Raw genomic sequence first — 21,475 nt, forward strand, 5'->3', positions numbered from 1 at the left:
CATTTTTTAGCCTTTCGTTTCTTTAAATTTTCGATTTTTTAAATTTTAAATATTAAAAAGTAATATAGGTATTTTTGAACGTGTGGTCTATTAATCCGTATTAAATTTTGACCCTACACATAGAGATTTTTGGGATTTTCCAATTTCCTGCTTATCCCTTTTTTTAGAGTTTTAGATGTTTCAGTTTGCGATCCTTTCAATATTTCAGTTCTTCAATTTTTCAATTTTCGCATTTTTAGATTTTGCAGTTTCGATTTCTCAACTCCTCGATTTTTCAGTTTTTCAATTCTTCGATGTTTAAACTTTAAATTTTTTGATTTTTCAATTTGTCCGTTTTTTGATTTTTCAGTTTTGGGATTTTTCAATATTTAATTTTTCTGGGTTTAAGATTATCGCTTTCTCTTTTTCTCGATTTTTTAGCTTTTCGATTCTTTAATTTTTCGATTTTTTTAGATGTTAAAAAGTAATATAGAACTTGTGGTTCATTTTTATCCGACACATCGAGATTTTTGAGAAAAAATCAAAATTGTATGACAATTTTTTGAATTTTCGATTTTTTGGATTTTCATTTGTTGACTTCTCCATTTTTCGGTATTTGAGTTTTAGAGGTTTCAGTTTTGCCATTTTCTCAATATTTTAGTTCTTCAATTTTTCAATTTTATATTGTTAGATTTTTCAGTTTCAATTTCTCAATTCCTCGATTTTTTGATTTCTCGATTTTTCAGTTTTTCAATTTTTCTATCCACTAAACTTCAAATTTTTTGTTTTCTAGATTTTTCGATTTACTAGTTTTTCAATATTTAGATTCTTAAATTTTTCAATTTTTACATCTTCAAAATTTTCAGTTTCTATTACTAAATTCCTTTATTTTTCGTTTTCTCGATTTTCACTTTTTCAATTTGTCAACTTTTCAAATTTTTGATTTATTAAACTCTAAATTTTTTGTTTTTTTCAAATTTTTCGATATTTCAGTTTTGGAATTTTTCAAAATTTAAAATCTTCAATTTTTTGATTTTTTAAATTTTAGATGATAAATTTATATGTTCCTGTACGTATGGTTTTTTAATCTGTGCAAAATTTTTATCCTACACGAAATTTTTTGAAAAAATCAATATTGTCTGAAAATGTTTCGTCTTTTCCGTTTTTTGGATTTTCATTTTTCGGTTTTTCACTTTTGGAATTTTTCAATCTATTGGATCTAGATTTTTTCAAAGTTTTAGATATTCCAGATTTGCCATCTTTTCAACATTTCATTTCTTCAATTTTTCAATTTTCAAATTTTTAGGTTTTCAGTTTCTATTTCGCGACCCCTAGATTTTTCATTTTCCCGATTTCTCAGTTTTCCAATTTTTAAGTTTTTCGATTATTTTTCGATTCATTAGACTTTCTTGATTATTGTATTTTCCGATTTGTCCGTTTTTCGGTTTTTCGATTAATCGATTTATTAAGTTTTTGATATTTCAGTTGGGATTTTTCAATATTATAGATTTTTGAAATTTTCGATCTCGGCCTTTTTATTGTTCATTTTCTCTTTTTCTTAATTTTTTTAACCTTTGTAAAAAAATAAAAAATTTTGTGACAATTTTTCGAAATTTCGATTTTTTGGATTTTCAATTATTCGATTTCTCGATTTTTTGGTATTTCTGTTTTGGGAATTTTCAGTTTCTTGGTTATAGACTTTTTCAAAGTTTTAGATGTTTCAGTTTTGCATTTTTTCAATATTTCAATTCTTCAGTTTTTTCAATTTCCACATTTTAAGATTTTTGAGTTTCGTTTTCTAAACTCCTCGATTTTTCGGTTTTCCAATTTTTCAGTTTTTCAATTCTTCAATTTTTTAAACTTTAAATTTTTTGTTTTTTAGATTATTCTATTTTTCGATTTAACAAATTATCGATGTCTCAGTTTTGGGATTTTTCAATATTTAAATTCTTCAGTTTTTAGATTTCTGTGCTTTTAGATTTTTCGTTTTCCCTTTACCTTTATCTTTTAGCTTTTCGATTCTTCAATTTTTTCAATTTTAGATGTTAAAATGTAACTCATTCCTGAATGTGTGCTGTATGAATCCGCGATAATTTTTTACCCTACATATCTGGATTTTTGGGAAAAAATCAAAGCTGTATGACAGTTTTACGAATTTTCGATTTTTTGAATTTTCAATTTTCCGATTTCTTAATTTTTCGGTGTTTCAGTTTGGGGATTTTTCAGTTTTTTGGTTCTAAATTTTTTCGAAGTTTTCGAAGTTTCAGTTTTGCGATCTTTTTAGTATTTCAAGTTTTTAATTTTTCAAATTTTAAATGTTAGATTTCTCAGTTTCGATTTCTCAACTCCTCGATTTTTCATTTTCTCAATTTTTCAGGTTTTCGATTTTTCGATTTATCGATTTAACAATTTTTCCATATTTCAGTTTTTTGATTTCTTGGCTTTTTGATTTCTCGCTTTTCCTTCTTCATGATTTTTTTTGCTTTTGGATTCTTCAATTTTTCGATTTTTTAAATTTTAGATGTTAATTTTAAAATGTTCCTGAAGGTGTGGTTTATTAATCTGTGTTAAATTTTTATCCTACACATCGAGATTTTTTCAAAGTTTTAGAAATTTCAGTTTTCAGTTTTTCAATTTTTACATTTTTAGATATTTTATTTTGGATTTCTCAACTCTTCGATTTTTCGTTTTCTCGATTTTTCGGTTTGTCAATTCTTCAATTTTTCGATTTATTAAACTTTAAAATTTTTGTTTTTTTTCCATTTATAGATTTATACATTTTTCGATATTTAAGTTTTGGGATTTTTGAATATTTAGATTCTTCAATTTTTCGATTTTTCAGTTGTATTTTATTATACAAATAATTGTCGAAACTGCTGGACTGATTTTACCGCAGGCATCCAAATTTTCGTAATAAAAAAATTAATGAATACGTGATATTATTTTATTGATTTAATCAGGAACAGCAAAACTTATTGCTTTGAAATGTTGAAGATGTTTTAAAGTTATTATAAGCACGGTAAATTTTTGATCAAAATGTATCCCCCCCTAAAAAATTGATGTCGTCACCTCAAAATATTGATGAATAAAATTAGATTTGCTTATACAGGGTGACTCAAAAAAATTAATGAATGAGTAAATATGTTTTGTGATTTTCAAACGAAAGGCCTGTAAATGAATAATTCGTAAGAAATCAGGTTGTGTCAAAACAATTTTTCTTCAATAGATAGTTATTTTAATAAAGGTGTACTTGATTTATATACAATAAAATTCGGAGTGCAATGATAATAATAGCTTTCTAATATATTTGAAAATTATTCCCTGTATCTATGTGCTAGTGTACTAGTCTACGTTCAGCTGTTTGAAAGTGCCATCTAACCCAAACAAATCGTCGCACCATTGTGGCTTTACTGTTCTTTTCGTTTCATCCGATTTTATATTTTCTTGTTCTTTTAGCCACGAGCTAAACTTTCCGTTAATCAGCGTAGCTAATTTGTCCGAATGTGGTTGTATTTTTCCAGCAGTTCCTCCAAACTCCTCTGGTGCCATACTTTTGGGAATGTGATCAAAAAGGGACTCAATATTCCGGTGCAAACATATCCGATTTCTTAGTTTTTCTTTAAGAAATGGAGATAAAAACTTTAGAAAAGTATCCACAAGTGCTGGTGCATTAACTATATTAAATTGTTTAACTTTGAAACCCACGGCATTTTGCACAAAATTCAGAAATTTCTTGGCAAACATCGGAGTAATTTGAGCAGCATGTTTCAAATTGAAAAAACTTGTATCTAAAACCACGATTTCACCAGCCACTTCCACAGCTTCGGCTTTCAGATAAATGTGGATAAACATCATTATTAGTTTCAAAAATGTGATAAAATTAATATTATCTGACTGTGAATCAATAACGCGAGCAAAGTGTACTCGGTACCCTTCAGATGTGAGATATGGACTCGTACAGAATTGGCTAGAAAAAAAAAATAGGCAGTTAATATTTAAAAACTTCCAAAATTTACACCTTAACATTATTTTTCAATATATCTATTCAAACATCATTTCCAAACTTCAGTATCTCAAAAATTTAGGTAGTAAATACTATTGAAATTTTATAAAATAATGCTTTAATTTTTTACCGCAGGCATCCATATTTTCAGAATAAAAAAATCAAAATTGTATAACAGTTTTTAAATTTGAAACTTCAAAACCAAAAATGTTTAAAAGCATATTTTTTTACCGTAGTTTAGGGGCTTTGAGCCAGTTCTTTACTTACACGCTACGTAAGCACTCTTGTAACTCCGGTCTTGTGATATCATAATCTGCAAAAACTTCCGGAAGTACATGTTTGATACTAAAGAACTTGTCCAGTTTATCTTTAGTATTTTCCAATGAGAAATTAGAGCTGCGTAAATAGGCTAGTAGTATTTCATCATCTAAAATATGAACAAATAAGTTAAAATAATTTTGATCAATTACCATATTTTTCGGGAAAAATGACTCACCCCAAGTATCCGGTAAATGCGGCTGTTTCCTAAGCCATTCCTTGATTGTTTCGAGGTCTTGATTTCTAGTCTCAATGTTTTCGTTACATTTTGTTCTAATTAGCACTTGTAGCTGAGCGGAGGGCTTTTCCAAAATCATTCTGTTGATAAAATTATTTTTAAAATATATTATGAATACTTTATTGCTGCTGCAGTAAACATCAATTATTATTAACCACTATAAATTATGCGAAACAAGTTCGACAAGGTCATGGATTCATCAGACACACATATACAGGGTGACTCACGAGGGATAATTACGCAAACATTAAGCATATATAAAAGTTTGTCAGTTTTGACACCAAAATGATAAAAGACTCAAAGAAGTGAAATACTAAGGAACAGAACATAAAAACGAAGCAGATCAATTAAGGAAATGTTCAAATTTCATTTTGTTAACAAGATTATTTTTAAAATATATTATGAATATTTTATTGCTACTGCAGTCACCAACAACTTTTTATTTAATTGGCTGTTCTACATGATAAATGCATTAGTGATAAAACGAGTAAAATGAGTTCCACAAGGTTTTTTTTTAGCATACCAGGCGTGGACTTATGAACCACACATATATAGGGTGTATAATTTCAATAATAATTGATCAATTTGCTAGAAAACTACTACATGAATAAATAATAGAGTAATATAAATTAACCAAGAAGTTTCTGTATATTAATAGATCTAAATACATGTTTGCCAGTTGCCAAAACTATTATTATTTGCAATTAAATTGCAACAGGAAACAACTGATTGTTATTGTTATTTAAGCAGAGCATCCCTCGCCCCTGAAGTATAGTCGAACAAATCCAATGCAGAACGTGGCAACAGATGTCGCTAAAAGTCTCATTAAATGCGCGATTAACTTAATTGCAATTAAAATATGCTAAAAACTGGCCCGCATTATTTCATTGTTGATCCTGTATCGAAATGTTCTTCTTACGCAATACGTAACAAAAACTAGTTCGTTTTTGTTGCATTATATTGTGCATATTTTTATATAATGAATAACGGAATTTTTGATTGTTTTAATCATTTAATTCTAAAGGGAAAAGTTAAAATGTTTGTGGCTGTTTTTCATTATGTTACTTAGAGGGTGCAATGGGGTTCACATTTATTTAATATTTTAATTAATGGCATTTGTTCCAACCCTCAATACTTCATTGCAAGAGAATGAATCCTTTCAATTTCAATTTTTTAGGCCTATTAAATCTTTAGACGACGTCTTCACTTACCCTCAGACATTAACGAATTCGAATGTTAATGTCAGCGTTATCATATGAAATTTTATGCATTTAAATTTGAAGTTATCTTTTTTGCATGAAAAATATTGGACGTAAACTTTTATAAACCTATCTACCTTGAATGGAGTAGGTATAAGTAAAGGTTATTCATTTTATCCGAGATTTCAAAATTTCAAGGAATATTAGGTACATACTTGGTCTTATTCTTAAATTATCCTTTAACATCCATTAAATTAAGACCCACCACTGACCCGGAAATGACCGGCATTCAGGCAAGACTTCTATCATTACGGGTACCAAGACCAAGTAATGATATGCATTGATTAGATTAACAAAACAACTTTCGAGATTCTAAAATTACAGCATACAAATTAGTCTGCTATTATTCTCTAATCTCACCCCATCCCCAATAGTCTAGCGTAACTACCGATCATTTATCCGCGCATCACTTGGAACTACACTACTCTGACCTACTGGTGCTAATCTAATCTGACTGACATGATCAGACTGTTCGAGGAACTTACGAACAGTATGACATGTTCCTAATAAAACAGCTTTTTGAATTTTGACAATTATTGAATCATTCAAATGCAAAGACTTTAAATTTTCAACTAAGCTATTTGGGACTATACCTACATTAGAGATAACTAAGGGTAGAATTGAAATTTTTTTAAGATTCAACATGGATTTCATTTCTATCGATAATTGTAGATATTTTGAAATCTTGGTGTGGTATGTTTGAATAATATTGTTTGTGTTAGGAATAGCAATGTCAATGAGAATGGCTTCGTTCGTGTGTTTTTTGAGAAGTATGATGTCTGGTCTGTTAGCTGTAATGTTTAGGTCTGTAAGTATTGTGCGATCCCAGTATAATTTGTATTTGTTATTTTCAAGGAACGGAGATGGAATGTAAGTGTAATAGGGTGTCGTATCTTCGATTAAGTTCATAAGTGTTGCTAATTCTTTGTGAATGATTTTGGCTGCGTTGTCGTGTCTAGCTTTGTAGTCAGTTTGTGCCAGGATGCTGCAGGAGGAGATTATGTGCTGGATCGTTTCAGGTTTTGCTTTGCAGAGGCGACAGCAATCGTTTCTTATATTCGGATCTTTGATGATGTATTTTCTGTAATTCTTGGTATTGATTACTTGGTCTTGAATAGCAAACACAAATCCTTCTGTTTCGGCATACAAACTTGATTTTTTTAAACAAATCAATGACATCTTCTTGTTGATATGAGTTTCTTCAAGTCTTTGTAGAATTTTCCATGTAGTTGTTTTTGTTTTAGTCCACTTATTATTTTGTCTATTGTGTGGGGGGTGTGGATTTCTTCGGTGTTCGACAGATTTAAGGGATCACCCATGAAATAAATCATTGCGGTTTGCACCTGAGGTAGTTCGTTGCACATTTGATTGACTTCGAGGACCTATGTCAGCTTGCCGTTTTCTCGGCATTGTAATGAACTTCATAAAACAACACAGCGTCACCTGAGAACTGGTTTGGCACATAGACCAGACCGCGTCCGAGGGATTTTCGCCTCTGCTGTTTGGTGCAGATTTGCCGCATGTAGCACTTGGGCGAAGCGAAACATAGTTTAGATTGAATGGTGATTGGCCCCATGTCCAAGCAGAAATCGATACAGTACCGTTATCCGTTTTTACGTATTTGCTTGCTGTTTTGCTTTTCAGCGTTAGGTTTGATATTTCTACATCAATAATCACAAATAATAGATACATTTTTAATTTTTTAAATTAAAATGTTGTAAAAGTAATATGAAAATTAAAATTTCGAATTAAGTTGAACTTTGCTTGTAAACAGGTATGTGAATAGCGCTCCGTAATTAAACTTGTTGTAAGATTACGAGGGTTACACACACGAATTTTGGAGTAGACTACGGTAGTAAGGTGTTGAGGATTGGGGAAGAGCAGGAAAGGACGACAACCAGAAGGAACACCCAAAAATTGGCTAGACAAGCGATTTAAGGTTAGTCAGAATTATCTCCGCTGTGGTGATAAAAAGAGAGATATGTTTTTTTTTGAGAGCTAGCCTTTCCACAAATAGACAACACAGAATACAGGAGACCAGACCAAGTAAAAAAGCATATAGGTAAGCAGAGAAAAATGTTGTGCCTCGGTGGGATTCGAACCAACGTTTCCAAGCATTCCGGGCTGGTATGCTAACCGCTACACTACAAGACAACTTATCTTTGCTCTCCTTACCCATTTGTTATTGTGCCGCTACAGTACTCCCCCCCCCCAGCGACACAGCGCGCGGTCGTGCTGGGGTGCGAAGGAGATAGATGCTGGCGTCGCCCCTACCACTCTTACGGTCGTTGTTCGAACCCTGGCGGTGCTGCGGACCCCGAACACAGCGGGCACAGGGCGGTGGCAGAAGGATGTTGCGTGCGCGTTGCCTGTCGGAGGTCACCAATATAGGTAAGCAGAGAAAAATGTTGTGCCTCGGTGGGATTCGAACCCACGTCTCCAAGCATTCCGGGCTGGTATGCTAACCGCTACACCACAAGACAACTTATCTTTGCTCTGCTTACCCATGTGTTATTGTGCCGCTACAAGCACAAAGAACACGCACGAAGAAGATAAGCATCGAGAACGATATGGAAAAGTTAAAGAGCATGTTAAAAACTGTCATGCAGGACGTAAAGGATATCAAAACAGACCAAAAAGCGTACCAAGAAGAGATCAGAAGTATAAGAGAAGAAAATGTTAAAATGAGAGAGAAGCTATTAGCGCTGGAACGGAAAGTAGAAAGAATAGAGAAAAAAGAGAGGAAAAATAATATTGTTATTAAAGGACTGGAAACGTATGGCACGAACATAAAAGAAAAGGCAGAGGAGTTTCTAAAAAACCAAGTAGGAGTCGAAGTTGGCCCGGAAAGCGTATATCAAGTACAAACTCAGAAGGCAAATCCTTTTATAATAGCTAAAGTCAACAACTGGCAAGAGAAAATGTTGATAATAAAGAATAAGAAAAACTTGAAGGGTAGGAAGGAGTTTATCGAGGACGATATGACGAGTATGGAGAGAGAAACACAGTGGAAGCTGAGACAAATAGCAAGAGAAAATAGGGCGATGAGGAAAACAGCGAAAGTCATGTACCAGAAGATAATAATTGATGGGGAAGACTGGAAATGGAACCCAGAAGATGAAGTATTAGTAAGGGAGAAGACGGACGAACGAGCAAAAAACTAGTAACAGTCGAAACAGTGGGAGAAATAAATATAATGGCAATGGCAGACACGGGCAATGGAAAAGGTTAACCAAAAAGGAAGAGAAACAAAAAAGCGAAGGGTGCAAGTAAAAATTAAGGAGAAAGGATTGTTTGTGGGGACATGGAATGTGATAGGTATATATGAGGAAGGGGCAGTAGAGAATCTAGTCAATCAGGTCAATATGCGTAAACTGGATATCTTGGCGCTACAGGAAACTAAATTAAAGAGTTGTGAAGTAAAGCAAATAGGGAATTATATTTTGTTCTGTAGTGGAGGTGACAATAGAAGGCTAGGCACAGGTTTCCTAGTACATGTAAGGCTCAAGCCTGCAATAGTGGAATTCAAGGCAGTTTCAGACAGAATGTGTATGCTCAGAATGAGGGGTAAATATCAAAAAATTAGTTTTATAGATATTCATGCGCCAACGGAGGTCATGCAGATGGGAAAAAAAGGAGGAATTTTATAGCCAACTAGAGATAGAATATGAGCGGATCTCAAAATATGATGCGAAAATAGTCTTAGGGGACCCGAATGCGCAGATTGGTAAAGAGCCAATGTACAGATCGACAATAGGTAATTTTAGCAAGCACCAAGTGAGTAATGAAAATGGGAAGTTATTAATTTCATTTGCAAGAAGTAGAGACATGAAGGTGAAAAGTACTTTTTTTCAGCGTAAAGAAATTTATAAAGGTACTTGGAGAAGTCCAGATGGTAGAGTAGTAAATCAAATAGACCATGTTTTAATGGATAGTAGGAACGAGAGATGCATTACAAATGTAAGAACATACAGAGGGCCGCATATAGTACGGAGTTAGTGGAGAAATATAAACAGCAAAGGAGGAAGTGTAAGATGATATGCAGAACCAAAAAGAGAATTTATGAAGAGCGACGCTTGCGTAATTAAGAAGACAAATATAAAAATAAAGAATTACGGTACTTTTACCAGGAGGTGAAAAATGTAAGGGGCACACGAAAACAGCACATGATATTTGGCAAAGATAGTGACGGACATTGGATTGGGGATGAACAAAAGTTAATGGAAGGGTGGGCGAATTATTTTGAGAAGCTACTTAATGGTGACAACGACAGAGCTACGGTGGTGGAGAGGGAGGAAGGATATGGGGAAGTGGAAGGAAAAGAACTACAAAGAGAGGAGGTAATGGAAGTTATACGGAGGTTAAAAAATAATAAGAGCAGTGGGGAAGATATGATTTTGGCAGAGTTCATTAAATATGGTGGAAGAGTAATTTATGAAGAAATATATCAGCTGGTAGCAGTAGTATGGGACAAAGACGAAATGCCAAGCGAATGGTCAAAGGGAATTATAATCCCAATACATAAAAAGGGATTCAAGTCAGAATATGAAAACTATAGAGGCATATCGTTGTTAAGTGTGGTCTACAAAATATTAGCGACGTGTATAAAAAATCGAATAGTAGCATAGATCGAGAGTAGTATAGGAGAATACCAATGTGGGTTTAGGGAAGGTAGATCTGTAATAGACCAAATTTTTGCGCTACGTGAAATCCAGGCTGAAAGCTACGACAACAAACTTAAGACACATGTAATGTTTGTGGATTTTAAGCAGGCATACGATAAAGTAAATAGAGAGCAGGTATACCAGTCAATGAAAGCGATAGGGGTAGAGAACAAACTAATTAGATTCGTACGAACGACACTAAGCAACACGAAAAGTAAAGTAAAGGTGGGGGGAAATGAGTCCAGAGAATTTCATATAAAAGAGGGTTTGAGACAAGGAGACCCACTATCGCCAGTGCTATTCAATATAGTTTTAGAAAGAGTGGTAAGAGATAGTGGAGTGGACAGGACAGGGCTGACATATCATAAAAGGCACCAGCTGTTAGCGTTTGCAGACGACATTGCAATAGTGACAAGAACAGAGAAGGAGTTAAGGGAAGTAGTAAGAAAGCTAGAAAGAGAAACGAGGAAAGTAGGGTTAGAAATAAATCAGAAGAAATCAAAATATATGAAATGGGATGATGAAGATTATGCACAATCAGACTTTAAAGTGGAAACTTGTGACGGCGGAATCGTACAATTCGAAGAGGCAGACAGGTTTTGTTATTTGGGCACGGTGTTTACGAAGTTGCCGGGTATGAGTGAAGAGATAGCAACTAGGTTATCCCAGGGAAATAGGTGCCTACACTCGCTAAACAGCATCCTAGCGAGTACTAATATTTCGAAAGCCACGAAAGTCAGAATATATAAGACAGTAATAAAACCGACAATTACTTACGGGAGTGAGGTAAGGGTGATGGGCTGATGGGAGTGGAGGAGGAACAAATGATACGCGTGTGGGAGCGAAAAGTCCTCCGAAAAATTTTTGGGGGCAGAAAGGTGGAAGGAATATGGCAGAGGAGGACAAACGCGGAGTTATACAATTTGTATAATGAACCTGATGTAGTTAGAATAGTAAGAGGGCAGTGAGCAAGATGGTTGGGGCATGTAGCTAGGATGGGTATAAACCTAAACATTCATAATTTATTACTGGAAAACGTTTACAAAAATCAGCTTTTGACATAAAATGCTTGCAAATTTGAAACAGAATTGGAATGTTTCTTGACAATCATGCCTAATACATTTTTGACTTGTATCTTTTAAAAAGAATTATTTCCGAATTTATAGCTATTTACAATTTACGACTTAGTTCAAGAATAAATTCCGTATTAGAATTTTACCTATAACTAAATAGATGTATGTTGTTAACTTATATAAGGTACCTTACATCGAAACGAGTAATTTGTTTTTAATATGACGTTGTCTTTCTTTATCATTCTATTTCTCTAACAATTATTGTTGTGCAATTATACGCGTGTAAATAAAAATAAATTTACAATAACTTATTTATGGGTAAATTTTTTTACTAATTAATTTAAGTGGCTGGTTATATGTAATGGTAATAATAGCCGCATAAAATTCACTCACTGTTTAGACCGGTGTGAAGACAGCAACGATTTACCAGCAACGATTTTAGTTCGAACCGTAATTTCATGCAGGCGGCACACACATAGAAATACATATAGGGCTACCCTGTAATTCGCTTATCAGTGGTTGTGCCACGATGTAATTCAGTGTGGGAAATCTTTAGAATTTATAACGAATTGTGGTTTGAAAAAAATTTAAAATTTTAGGGGATGAGGGTGTGCACGGTCATACCATACAGGGCACCCCTGTAATTCGCTTATCAGTGTTTGTGCCGCAATGAAATTTAGAGTGGGAGATCTTTAGAATTTATGATGAATTATGGCTTGAAAAAAATTTCAAATTTTAGGTGATGAGGGGGTGCACGGGCATACCATATAAGACACACCTGTAATTCGCTTATCAGTGTTTGTGCCACAATGAAATTCAGAGTGGGAGATCTTTAGAATTTATAACGAATTATGGTTTAAAAAAAAATTAAAATTTTATGGGATGAGGGTGTGCACGGACATACAATATAGGACACCCCTGTAATTCGCTTATTAGTGTTTGTGCCACGATGAAATTCAGTGTGGGAAATCCTTACAATTTATAATGAATTATGGTTTGAAAAAAATTCAAATTTTAGGGGTTGAGGCGGTGCACGGACATACCATGCATATAGAGCACCCCCCTAATTCGCTTATCAGTGTGTCTGCCACGATTAAATTCAGTGTGGGAAATCCTTAGAATTCATGATGAATTATCGTTTGAGAAAAATTTCACGTTTTAGGGGATGAGGGTGTGCACGGGCATACCATATAGGACACCCCGGTAATTCCTTTATCAGTGTTTGTTCTTTTTCTATAATCCCACGATATAGACAGTAGTCACTCATATAGTCGGAATTTTTAATAATTAATTGTTTCATTTCATTTCTGTACAGATTTGGCCAGCATGTGATTTCAGAAGATTTTTTTAAAGAAAATTATGGAATAACTGAATTATTATAATTCCGCAGATGCAGCTATCTTACTGTCTGTTATAATTGTCACTAACTTATGCATGCCAGTTGGTTACCGGAATTTTTTATTCGATACGGGATTATATTCTTTCGAAAATGTTTTAAATTTGTCATTAATATCACTAAAGGCGCCTTTACATTATGTGATTTAATTACATGATTAGTCACGTGATTTTTGTCATACGCTAAAATTTGACGTTTACATCTAGTGATTTTATCATAAGGAACTTGTCTTAAAGACAGTCACACAGAAAATCATGTTGAAGTCTTGACGGTTCCAAAGAATAGAACGGTGCCTATTCTGATGTGTTAATATTTGTGATCTGTTTTATTGGCATCTCAAATAAAATATAGGTTCACAAGTTAATATCAAAAAGAAATTATGCTGTGTTCTCTTTTTACAACTGAAGATTCAAGGTTTTGAAAATAACCTTAACATCAACTGTCACCAAAATGTAAATACTGTCTGTGTAGTGTCAATTCAGATGAGCTATGTCATAAGTATGGATTGTAGCAGTGTAAAGTATTCACATAAAAATCAGTATCACGTGGTGGGCTGGTCAATGATATTTGAAGGGACAAACTCATCTGAAAAATCATGTGATTTAATAACCAAATATAAAGGCGCCCCAAGAGTCGTTCTAACGGGGTTAAAAAATTTAAATTCTTTATTGGGAATATTTGCACTAGCCAAAGTACAGTGATTTCCATTCACACGCGTCGGCATTACAATTAGAGGCGCTAACATCAATAAGCGCATTACAAGGGTGCCTCATATCTCGTATGGTATGCTCGTGCACACACTTATCCTCTAAAATTTGAAATTTTTTTCAAACCATAATTCATCATAAATTCTAAAGATCTCCCACTCTGAATTTCATTGTGGCACAAACACTGATAAGCGAATTACAGGGGTGCCCTGTATGGTATGACCGTGCACACCCTCATCCCCTAAAATTTTAAATTTTTTTCAAACCATAATTCATCATAAATTCTAAGGATCTCCCACACTGAATTTAATCGTGGCACAAACACTGATAAGCGAATTAAAGGGGTGCCCTATATGTATGGTATGTCCGTGCACCCCCTCATCCCCTAAAATTTCAAATTTTTTTCAAGCCATAATTCATCATAAATTCTAAAGATCTCCCACTCTAAATTTCATTGTGGCACAAACACTGATAAGCGAATTACAGGGGTGCCCTGTATGGTATGACCGTGCACACCCTCATCCCCTAAAATTTTAAATTTTTTTCAAACCACAATTCGTTATAAATTCTAAAGATCTCCCACACTGAATTCCATCGTGGCACAACCACTGATAAGCGAATTACAGGGTGGCCCTATATGTATTTCTATGTGTGTGCCGCCTGCATGAAATTACGGTTCGAACTAAAATCGTTGCTGGTAAATCGTTGCTGTCTTCACACCGGTACTGTTTAGGTATACCAGATATCAAAAGTTATTAAATCCAAATCTTACTGTTTATTTTTTTACGTCTCGAGTGTAAGCTAAGGAAGTATTGTAATCAAGTTCATCGGGCGACTGGCTACTTTTATGGCTTCTCAACGTTTCATGACCCCTATAATACGAAAACATGGGTCTCTCGTTTCCGGTTGATAAAACGCTGACCAACATTTGTAATCATCCTCCCCATCATATAACGTCATCTCCAACTTTTACAGCAGTAAATGTTATATAAATTTAAAAAAATAACATACTTTTTCATTTGTTGTTCATTGAGTTTTTACCCTAAGCATCCAGATTGAATTGAATTACCATAACTCTAATTTCTTGAGATTTTGGAAATAGGATGTACTACATAAAGAAAATTAAAAGAATTTGAAGTAATATAATGATACTCTTTTTACATCAACATACTATTACTTATCAATTAATTGGGCATTGTCCAAAATACTGTTCATAAATTATAAGTGCAGGAAGTTTATGCAAAAGCATGCAAATACATTTTTTGCGTTTAATAATATGTATTGCTTTATTATTAAATATCTACTCATTTACAAGAGTTATTAAAATTACTAAAAAAAGTATTCAAGTCTCTGTCTAGTTTAATACCTTACCTTATTAAAATAATAAGTTTAATCAATTATGTAGTTAGCAAACAATGACGTTTAATTTATACTTAGTAGGGTTCACGACAATAACTTTTCACATTGCATGTTTAATTCGGACTTATAATTTAAGAATATAATTTAGTCGTTTATTTATTTTTGTAGTTTAGTAGTACTTGGCAATTTCAGAAAACTGTATGTCATTTAAAAATACGTGACAAATCACGAGGCCAGGCAATCTAGAGATCTGAGTGCTCCGGTGCTCCATGGTTTGCGCGGGAAATACTGCATACTTTTTAGATAAAAGGAGTCTATCATAAGCGCACGTAGGAGATGCTAGACAGAGAGCTAACGTATTGGAAAGAAATAGGACAAGTTTACGTGCGCACACCACAGCCTCCCTTTCTCTTCTGAACAGTTTGGGATCATACCATAGTACCATAAATAATAATTGACAAAGAGTTCGCAAAGGAACAGTACAAATAATTCTTTCATTTTCAACTGAAAAGCCTATAATTATATTAAGTACTAGATATTATAGAGTTAGGGGTAATCAAATAGATTTGGGTTGCAGTCAACATAATTGTCACTGATACATAAGACATGGAAACGAATAATTTATTTCCAAATCCAAATATACTGCATTTACAATTTTAAACAGTATCACTGCTAATTTTCTCTGGTTGCCGGACAATAGCTACTTGTAGTCAATATCCACGTAATGTAATAAAATACTGGAATCTAATTGTTTGAGACAACAACAACCTATTTTTACCCGAGTGTGTGTTCTTTATCAGTTTGAATATTTTATATAAAAAAATTACATATTAAGCTGCAATTTTAGTAGGACTGCAACGAGTCAATGAGCCGCCTCTACTCCGCCAATGCAAAGAAAATATCATTTTATTATCCTTTGTAAAAATAATTCCTTTCTGTAAAGCATATTTAAATTTGGTACTCCGTATTTCGTTCACAATTCACCATTTAAGAATGGAAATTAACAATGCAATATTTGGGTTCTACAATTTTTAGGTAAAATGAATGACTGCAATGAGTTTTATCAAATGTAGATTTTATATAAAAATAAAGAAAAACAAATCTCTTTATTTTAAAAATATTTAGAAAAAATCGAATCAAAACATCAATAACTTAACATTTATTGTTGGTTATACTTAGTTAACTACTTCACCACGCGATTTCTAATATCGTTTCAATTTTTCATTTTTTTCAAATTATTAGTCCTTGCCGTATTACTTGTTCTGCGCGTGAAGTTGATTAAGAAATCTTAATCTTAATTATCTCTTAAAAATGTATCTATTATCTGTAATTATTGATGTGGAAATATCATTTCTACAAATAAGAATACAGGTATGCAGCATTATGAATTTTGTTGTAAAATTTTAGAGAAAATAAGTTCAATCATTCCCGAGAAACAATTGAATAAAAATGTTGCTGTTAAGTAAAAAATTAAATTATTTGTTTAACGAGCAACAAATCTATTTGAAATTAAAATTTGTAAAATTTCGAATCTAATAATTGGAAACTCAATCTTTCTAAAAAAAAAATCGAAAGTATTTGTAACATCTACAACAAAAAAAAAAGAGTTGCACAAATTACAGTTTTTTTAATTTCAGATTCATCAAAATTGTTAAGTCACTTTTTGTTTATTTCACATTATGGATCATTCCCATAATGTGAAATCTTAATCAACTTCACGCGTTCTGCGCGTGAAGTTGATTAAGATTTCTTTCCCAACCCCAAACTTAACGCTGAAACGCAAAACAGCAAGCAAGTAGGTACGTAAAAACGGATAACGGTACTGTATCGATTTCTGCTTGGACATGGGGCAAATCATCACTCAATCTAAACTATGTTTCGCTTCGCCCAAGTGCGACATGCGGCAAATCTGCACTAAACAGCAGAGGCGAAAATCCCTCGAACGCGGTTTGGTCTATGCGCCAAACCAGTTCTCAGGTGACAAAGAACGATTTGAAATGCAATATACTTTTCACAATCGCACGGAAGAATTAGTTTTGTATGGCACGTCAGTTAGACGACAGGTCCGTCAGGAACACCAACTATTGAAATTAATTCGAAGCGACGATTCCTATACAAAATTTTCAGAATTTTTTGATTTTTTAGCTGTTCTTTTAAGTTTTCGGTATTTTTTTTATTTATAAACCATCCCCGTAATATAAAAAATTCTTCAAATCGATCAAGCCGTTTTTGAGTTTTAGCGAAACTAACAGGAACAGCAATTGATTTTTATTATATATAGAAGATTAAAAAATGGGGGTTAAATCTTAAAAGAATAAAAATAAAAAATTTTGTCAATAAATAAACAAACAATTTTTAGGGTGGGCCACCCTTATCGCTTAGGGGCATTAAAAATAGTTTACAACCTATTCTCAGACCTGCCGAATATACATAATAAATTTCATACAAATCGGTCAACCCGTTTCGGAGGAGTTCGGGTATAAACACTGTGATGCGAGAATTTTATACATAATGCATTATTATTTTAGAACAAATTTCATTACCATAAAAAAGGTTATAGTGAGTCGACCTTAAAAGATAGACACATGCTGTCCGGGACTTTTCTTTAGAACTTTTAGAGGGGAACAATTTCGACCTACCTGATTTTTACGTAACTTTAACCGTTTAAGCAACGTAAGCAACGGAAGATGTCAAAGGAGGAATAATTTTCCCGTTTTTCCGAATTTTTCATTGCTACTTCGCTCCTATTGATCGTAGCGTGATGTTATATAACCTATATGTCGATACAATACATGGACTATCCAACACAGAAAGATTTTTTGAATTCGAACCAGTAGTTTCTGAGATTAGCGCGTTCAACCAAACAAACTCTTCAGCTTTATAATATAAGTATAGGTACTAACTGGAAATGACAGGGACACACTTTTCACGCCAACGGTGCCTTTCGTAGCGACTTTAAAAAAATAAAGAACACACAGCACCCTGTGTGTTCTTTATTTTTTTAAAGAACACACTTTTTCACCAAAAAGGCAACGGTGAGGAGTGATAGAATTATGAAAACAGTAGGAATAAATTTAAATCATGTAGTATTGTACTTGACAGTAAGAAATAAGTTGAGTGAAAAGAACATGTACTTGCAAAAAGAGTCTTAAAAACAAGAATAACAAGTAGATTGCCTATTAATAGCAATTCCCAAAACACCAATCGATAGAAGGCACTGATGTAAAAATTAATAATAAATTCCAATAATAAACCATGAAATTCTTTGGTGGAAGTTACGAATTCACACAAGCACGTACGCACGGTCAACATAATCACGAAATAAATTTTGTAATTAAATGTGAACGAGTACTGCTGTAAAATATTTATTTTTTAAATTTAACACAACAATGCCTTCTTATGCACCTTTGGAGTGGAGAAAAAATAATTTACGCGGCAACATATTTGAAAGATTAATTTTAAAAGATTCATTAAAAAATGAATAAAAACAACCAAAAACAAATTTTAAAAGAACAAACTTACGAAAAACATAATGAATTTAAACAATATATACCAAAATACTCCTAGGAGAGTATAATGCGCGACACATAAAACCCTTAGTCTTCTTTCCGCTTTTGGAATGGTGTCTAGCGATTCGTTGAATAAGTAACTTCTCGCACCCCTTACAAGATGATACCCATAATCTATAAAATCAATATTTTCCATATTGAAACAAAACTGTATTTTGTCTGCATCGTTCATATCATTCCACAACTCCATAACATTACGATCATCAAATTTCCAACTTTTCATGCCAAAATAAGCAAGCAGATCCAGTGTGGTATTCAGTCGTCGATATTTCTCTACCGCCCTAAAAATTTACAAATAAAGTCTTTTCCTTCAAATTAAACTGCAGTTACAGTGTAGGTCTTCTTAGACACAAAAGAACAAAATCTACCATATATGCTGTCACTGTGTGTAGAAAGAAAACACAAAATTTATGCCAAAGCCTGTTTTTCCTAACCTTAAACCAAAAGTACCACAAGACTTTCTCGGATGGAACTTTCCAACCCTGTTGCTCTATAACTTTCATATATTGTCCTGGAATTGAAATGTTATTTATTTTTTATGTCCATAATCATCAAATAAATGCCAGTTTCACCCCATGTGATTTGATTGTTTTCGTGCCCAACAAAATTGTAAATTGTTGTTGTGACGGAATTCTCTCTTTTCCAAGCGGCAGCCAAAACACAATTGGATACATAATCCACCGGTACCAACTGTGCCCGAGAGTTTGGGTTGGCGTTCATGGATCTGATGACACCCAAGGCGGCACCCGCACTGATCCCAACCACTCCATAAAAATTGTCGATCCATCCCGGCATGGGTTCGGCTATGGTGCTGATGACTACAAATGTCCCACAGTGAAAAAGTTTGCAAAAGTTAATGCTCACCAATAGCCGGACGCACAATAGTTATTGGCAAATCTGCACCTATTGTTTTGATAAGATTTTCTGAGATACTTTTAGTGTAAACATAGGTGTTTGGCCATGTGTTTAGGAACCTGTTTAAAAGTAGTTAATAGGGTATCACATGGAACTACTCCAGGATCATCATTGTCACCTACTGAGGAGTAATAGCCTGCAAAGTGTCATCGTCGAGAATATCCACTAGCTGCAACAACTTTTCCGGTTTCATTGGTGGCTCATAGAATTGTTCTGTGATATGAGAGTGAACACAGTTGGAAAACGCAGTCGAAACAAAAACAAAAACCTACAATTTTTGTCTATTATATTGAATATAATAATTTTTGTCCGGATTCACTCTTAAATTTAGCATTTTCTTCGCTAATTCTAGCAAATCTCTTGTTGCTCTAACATAATAAGCGGCTTCTTTAAGAGGTTGATCAAATTTAACATTAGCTGCAGCATGGATGACGCATGTTGTTTCTTTTAATAAAATGGCAACATCTTGCTCAGTCAGCCCCAAAAAAGGCTCATTACAGTCGCCATGAACCAAGGAAACTTTTTGCAAAGGATTTATATGTTTCGATTTCAGCAAGTCGAAACACTAGAAAAACAGTTATGAGGAAGAAATACTTCTACCAGGACTTACCGGATAGCTGAAAAGATCTTGAAATCGTTGCTCTGGGGTTTTCTCCTTTTTGGGACGTATCAGGACGTAAATTTTTTTTATGTCTTCACATTCCCGTAGTAATTTTTCGATCAAAATTTTGCCCAAGAACCCCGAACCGCCCGTTAAAAAAACAGTTTGATTTTTGAAAAATTCTTTGATTTGACTGCTTGAGCCCATTATGTAAATTATGTAAAATTATTTGTTATATATAAAGCTTGCCACTTGTATTATAAAAGTGATAACAAACTGAAACTATTACTATACCTAGTGTAAACTAACGAAGTTTTGGGAATTTTGTGATTTATAACGGTAACTGAAATTGTAATAAATTAAAATAGCTTTGTCACGATCATGCATAACAAAACAAAAGAATTTTCCTACGAAGATGATCACAACAAAACTAACGCAGTTGCATTCATCCGGGTTAAGGGTTAACCGTATTGAAAACAAATTAAATAGGTTATGAATTAGCAACAATGTTGCATATGTAGAGTTGCCTTGATTCCGAGACAGCACACCAATAAACTTGCACAGATGACAAAATTGCAAACGAATTGTCTTTACATTTAAGAAATGGCCACACTCAGTAGGATACGTCAGATGTGTTACTTGTGTTCAACATTCAAGGTTTTGATGATACTATCTCAAAATTTTGCACAGTAAATGCTATTTAAATTGTATAAAATAATTTGCTAGGAAGCGTTTCATTTGAAAAATTATAGAATGGAACCTTATCTCGGAAGAAACTTTACAAATAGAGAAAGAATTTTTAGTTACAATTTGTCTAGGTCCAGGGAAATTATTGAAAGTACTTTCGCAATATTAATTGCCAAATTTCGAATATTAGAAACAAATAGATATTGTACAGTAAGCATTCATTTAGTTATTGTAGAGTAAGCGTTAAGTTACGAAATACTAATATAGCATAAGTCAGCAACTAACATAGGATAGGAAGTGATAATTTATAAGCAGTCACGAATGTACATCCGTAGTGAATAAATGGGTTTAAAAGGTTAAGGGTGTCTTCTTCAAATGGTCCCATCAAAATAAATCAACATTTATTACATGGCGACCCTGCCATTCAAGATCCTGTCATCGAAGAATTCTTTTCGTAAAAAGGACACAACCGGAAAAAAATGGGTACGCAGCAATCCAAGGAAGACATTGTCATAAACAGCAATGCTGGCGAGGTCCAGAACTCAGTATCAGCAACCCCCGAAAATTTAACGTTGCACGAGATCACGACAATAACTATCGTAGTGATCTTAGTCGGATTGTTTGCCGTGTTTGTGGGAAAGATTTACAAGAAATGGTTGGACAAGAAAATTGTACGAGAGATTGGGAAATTCCAAAGCCAGGAAGCA

General features: G+C 33.5%; 2 protein-coding genes across 3 annotated transcripts; both read right to left on the minus strand.

Annotated features, from left to right (window-relative positions):
- Positions 1–3,321: 3,321 nt before the first annotated feature.
- On the minus strand, positions 3,322–4,617 carry LOC135138602 (alpha-tocopherol transfer protein-like). Its single transcript, XM_064068580.1, has 3 exons — positions 4,479–4,617; positions 4,250–4,409; positions 3,322–3,946 (listed from the first exon to the last, which is right to left on the minus strand). Exons 1-3 carry the CDS (start codon positions 4,615–4,617, stop codon positions 3,322–3,324), a joined length of 924 nt encoding a protein of 307 aa, XP_063924650.1.
- Positions 4,539–20,288, minus strand: LOC135138287 (fatty acyl-CoA reductase wat-like). 2 transcript variants are annotated; one of them, XM_064068229.1, is made up of 8 exons: positions 20,091–20,288; positions 19,800–20,045; positions 19,603–19,748; positions 19,430–19,539; positions 19,138–19,383; positions 18,896–19,076; positions 18,550–18,846; positions 4,539–4,618 (listed from the first exon to the last, which is right to left on the minus strand). In XM_064068229.1, coding segments are annotated over exons 1-8 (1,425 nt in total). In that variant the 3' UTR covers positions 4,539–4,617. The 2 variants fall into 2 exon arrangements, with proteins under 2 accessions (XP_063924299.1, XP_063924298.1); XM_064068228.1 differs by lacking the exon at positions 4,539–4,618 and having other exon boundaries at positions 18,473–18,846.
- Positions 20,289–21,475: the final 1,187 nt, after the last annotated feature.

This window comes from Zophobas morio, unplaced genomic scaffold (assembly GCF_036711695.1).
Source record: "Zophobas morio isolate AGI-343-1 ecotype UQ-CSIRO unplaced genomic scaffold, CSIRO_AGI_Zmor_V1 ptg000030l, whole genome shotgun sequence".
Taxonomy (NCBI): Eukaryota; Metazoa; Arthropoda; class Insecta; order Coleoptera; family Tenebrionidae; genus Zophobas; species Zophobas morio.

What these genes read in the sequence shown, in the direction of transcription:
- LOC135138287 (XM_064068228.1), bottom strand. Translation starts at nt 20,288, where the DNA reads ATGGGCTCAAGCAGTCAAATCAAAGAATTTTTCAAAAATCAAACTGTT. An exon ending in AAGATCTTTTCAGCTATCCG is followed by an intron (nt 20,046 to 20,090) that starts GTAAGTCCTGGT and finishes CTGTTTTTCTAG; the next exon opens with TGTTTCGACTTGCTGAAATC. An exon ending in TGTCTAAGAAGACCTACACT is followed by an intron (nt 18,847 to 18,895) that starts GTAACTGCAGTT and finishes GTAAATTTTTAG; the next exon opens with GGCGGTAGAGAAATATCGAC.
- LOC135138602 (XM_064068580.1), bottom strand. Translation starts at nt 4,617, where the DNA reads ATGATTTTGGAAAAGCCCTCCGCTCAGCTACAAGTGCTAATTAGAACA. An exon ending in GCATTTACCGGATACTTGGG is followed by an intron (nt 4,410 to 4,478) that starts GTGAGTCATTTT and finishes TTCATATTTTAG; the next exon opens with ATGATGAAATACTACTAGCC. An exon ending in CAAGAGTGCTTACGTAGCGT is followed by an intron (nt 3,947 to 4,249) that starts GTAAGTAAAGAA and finishes TTTTTTTTCTAG; the next exon opens with CCAATTCTGTACGAGTCCAT.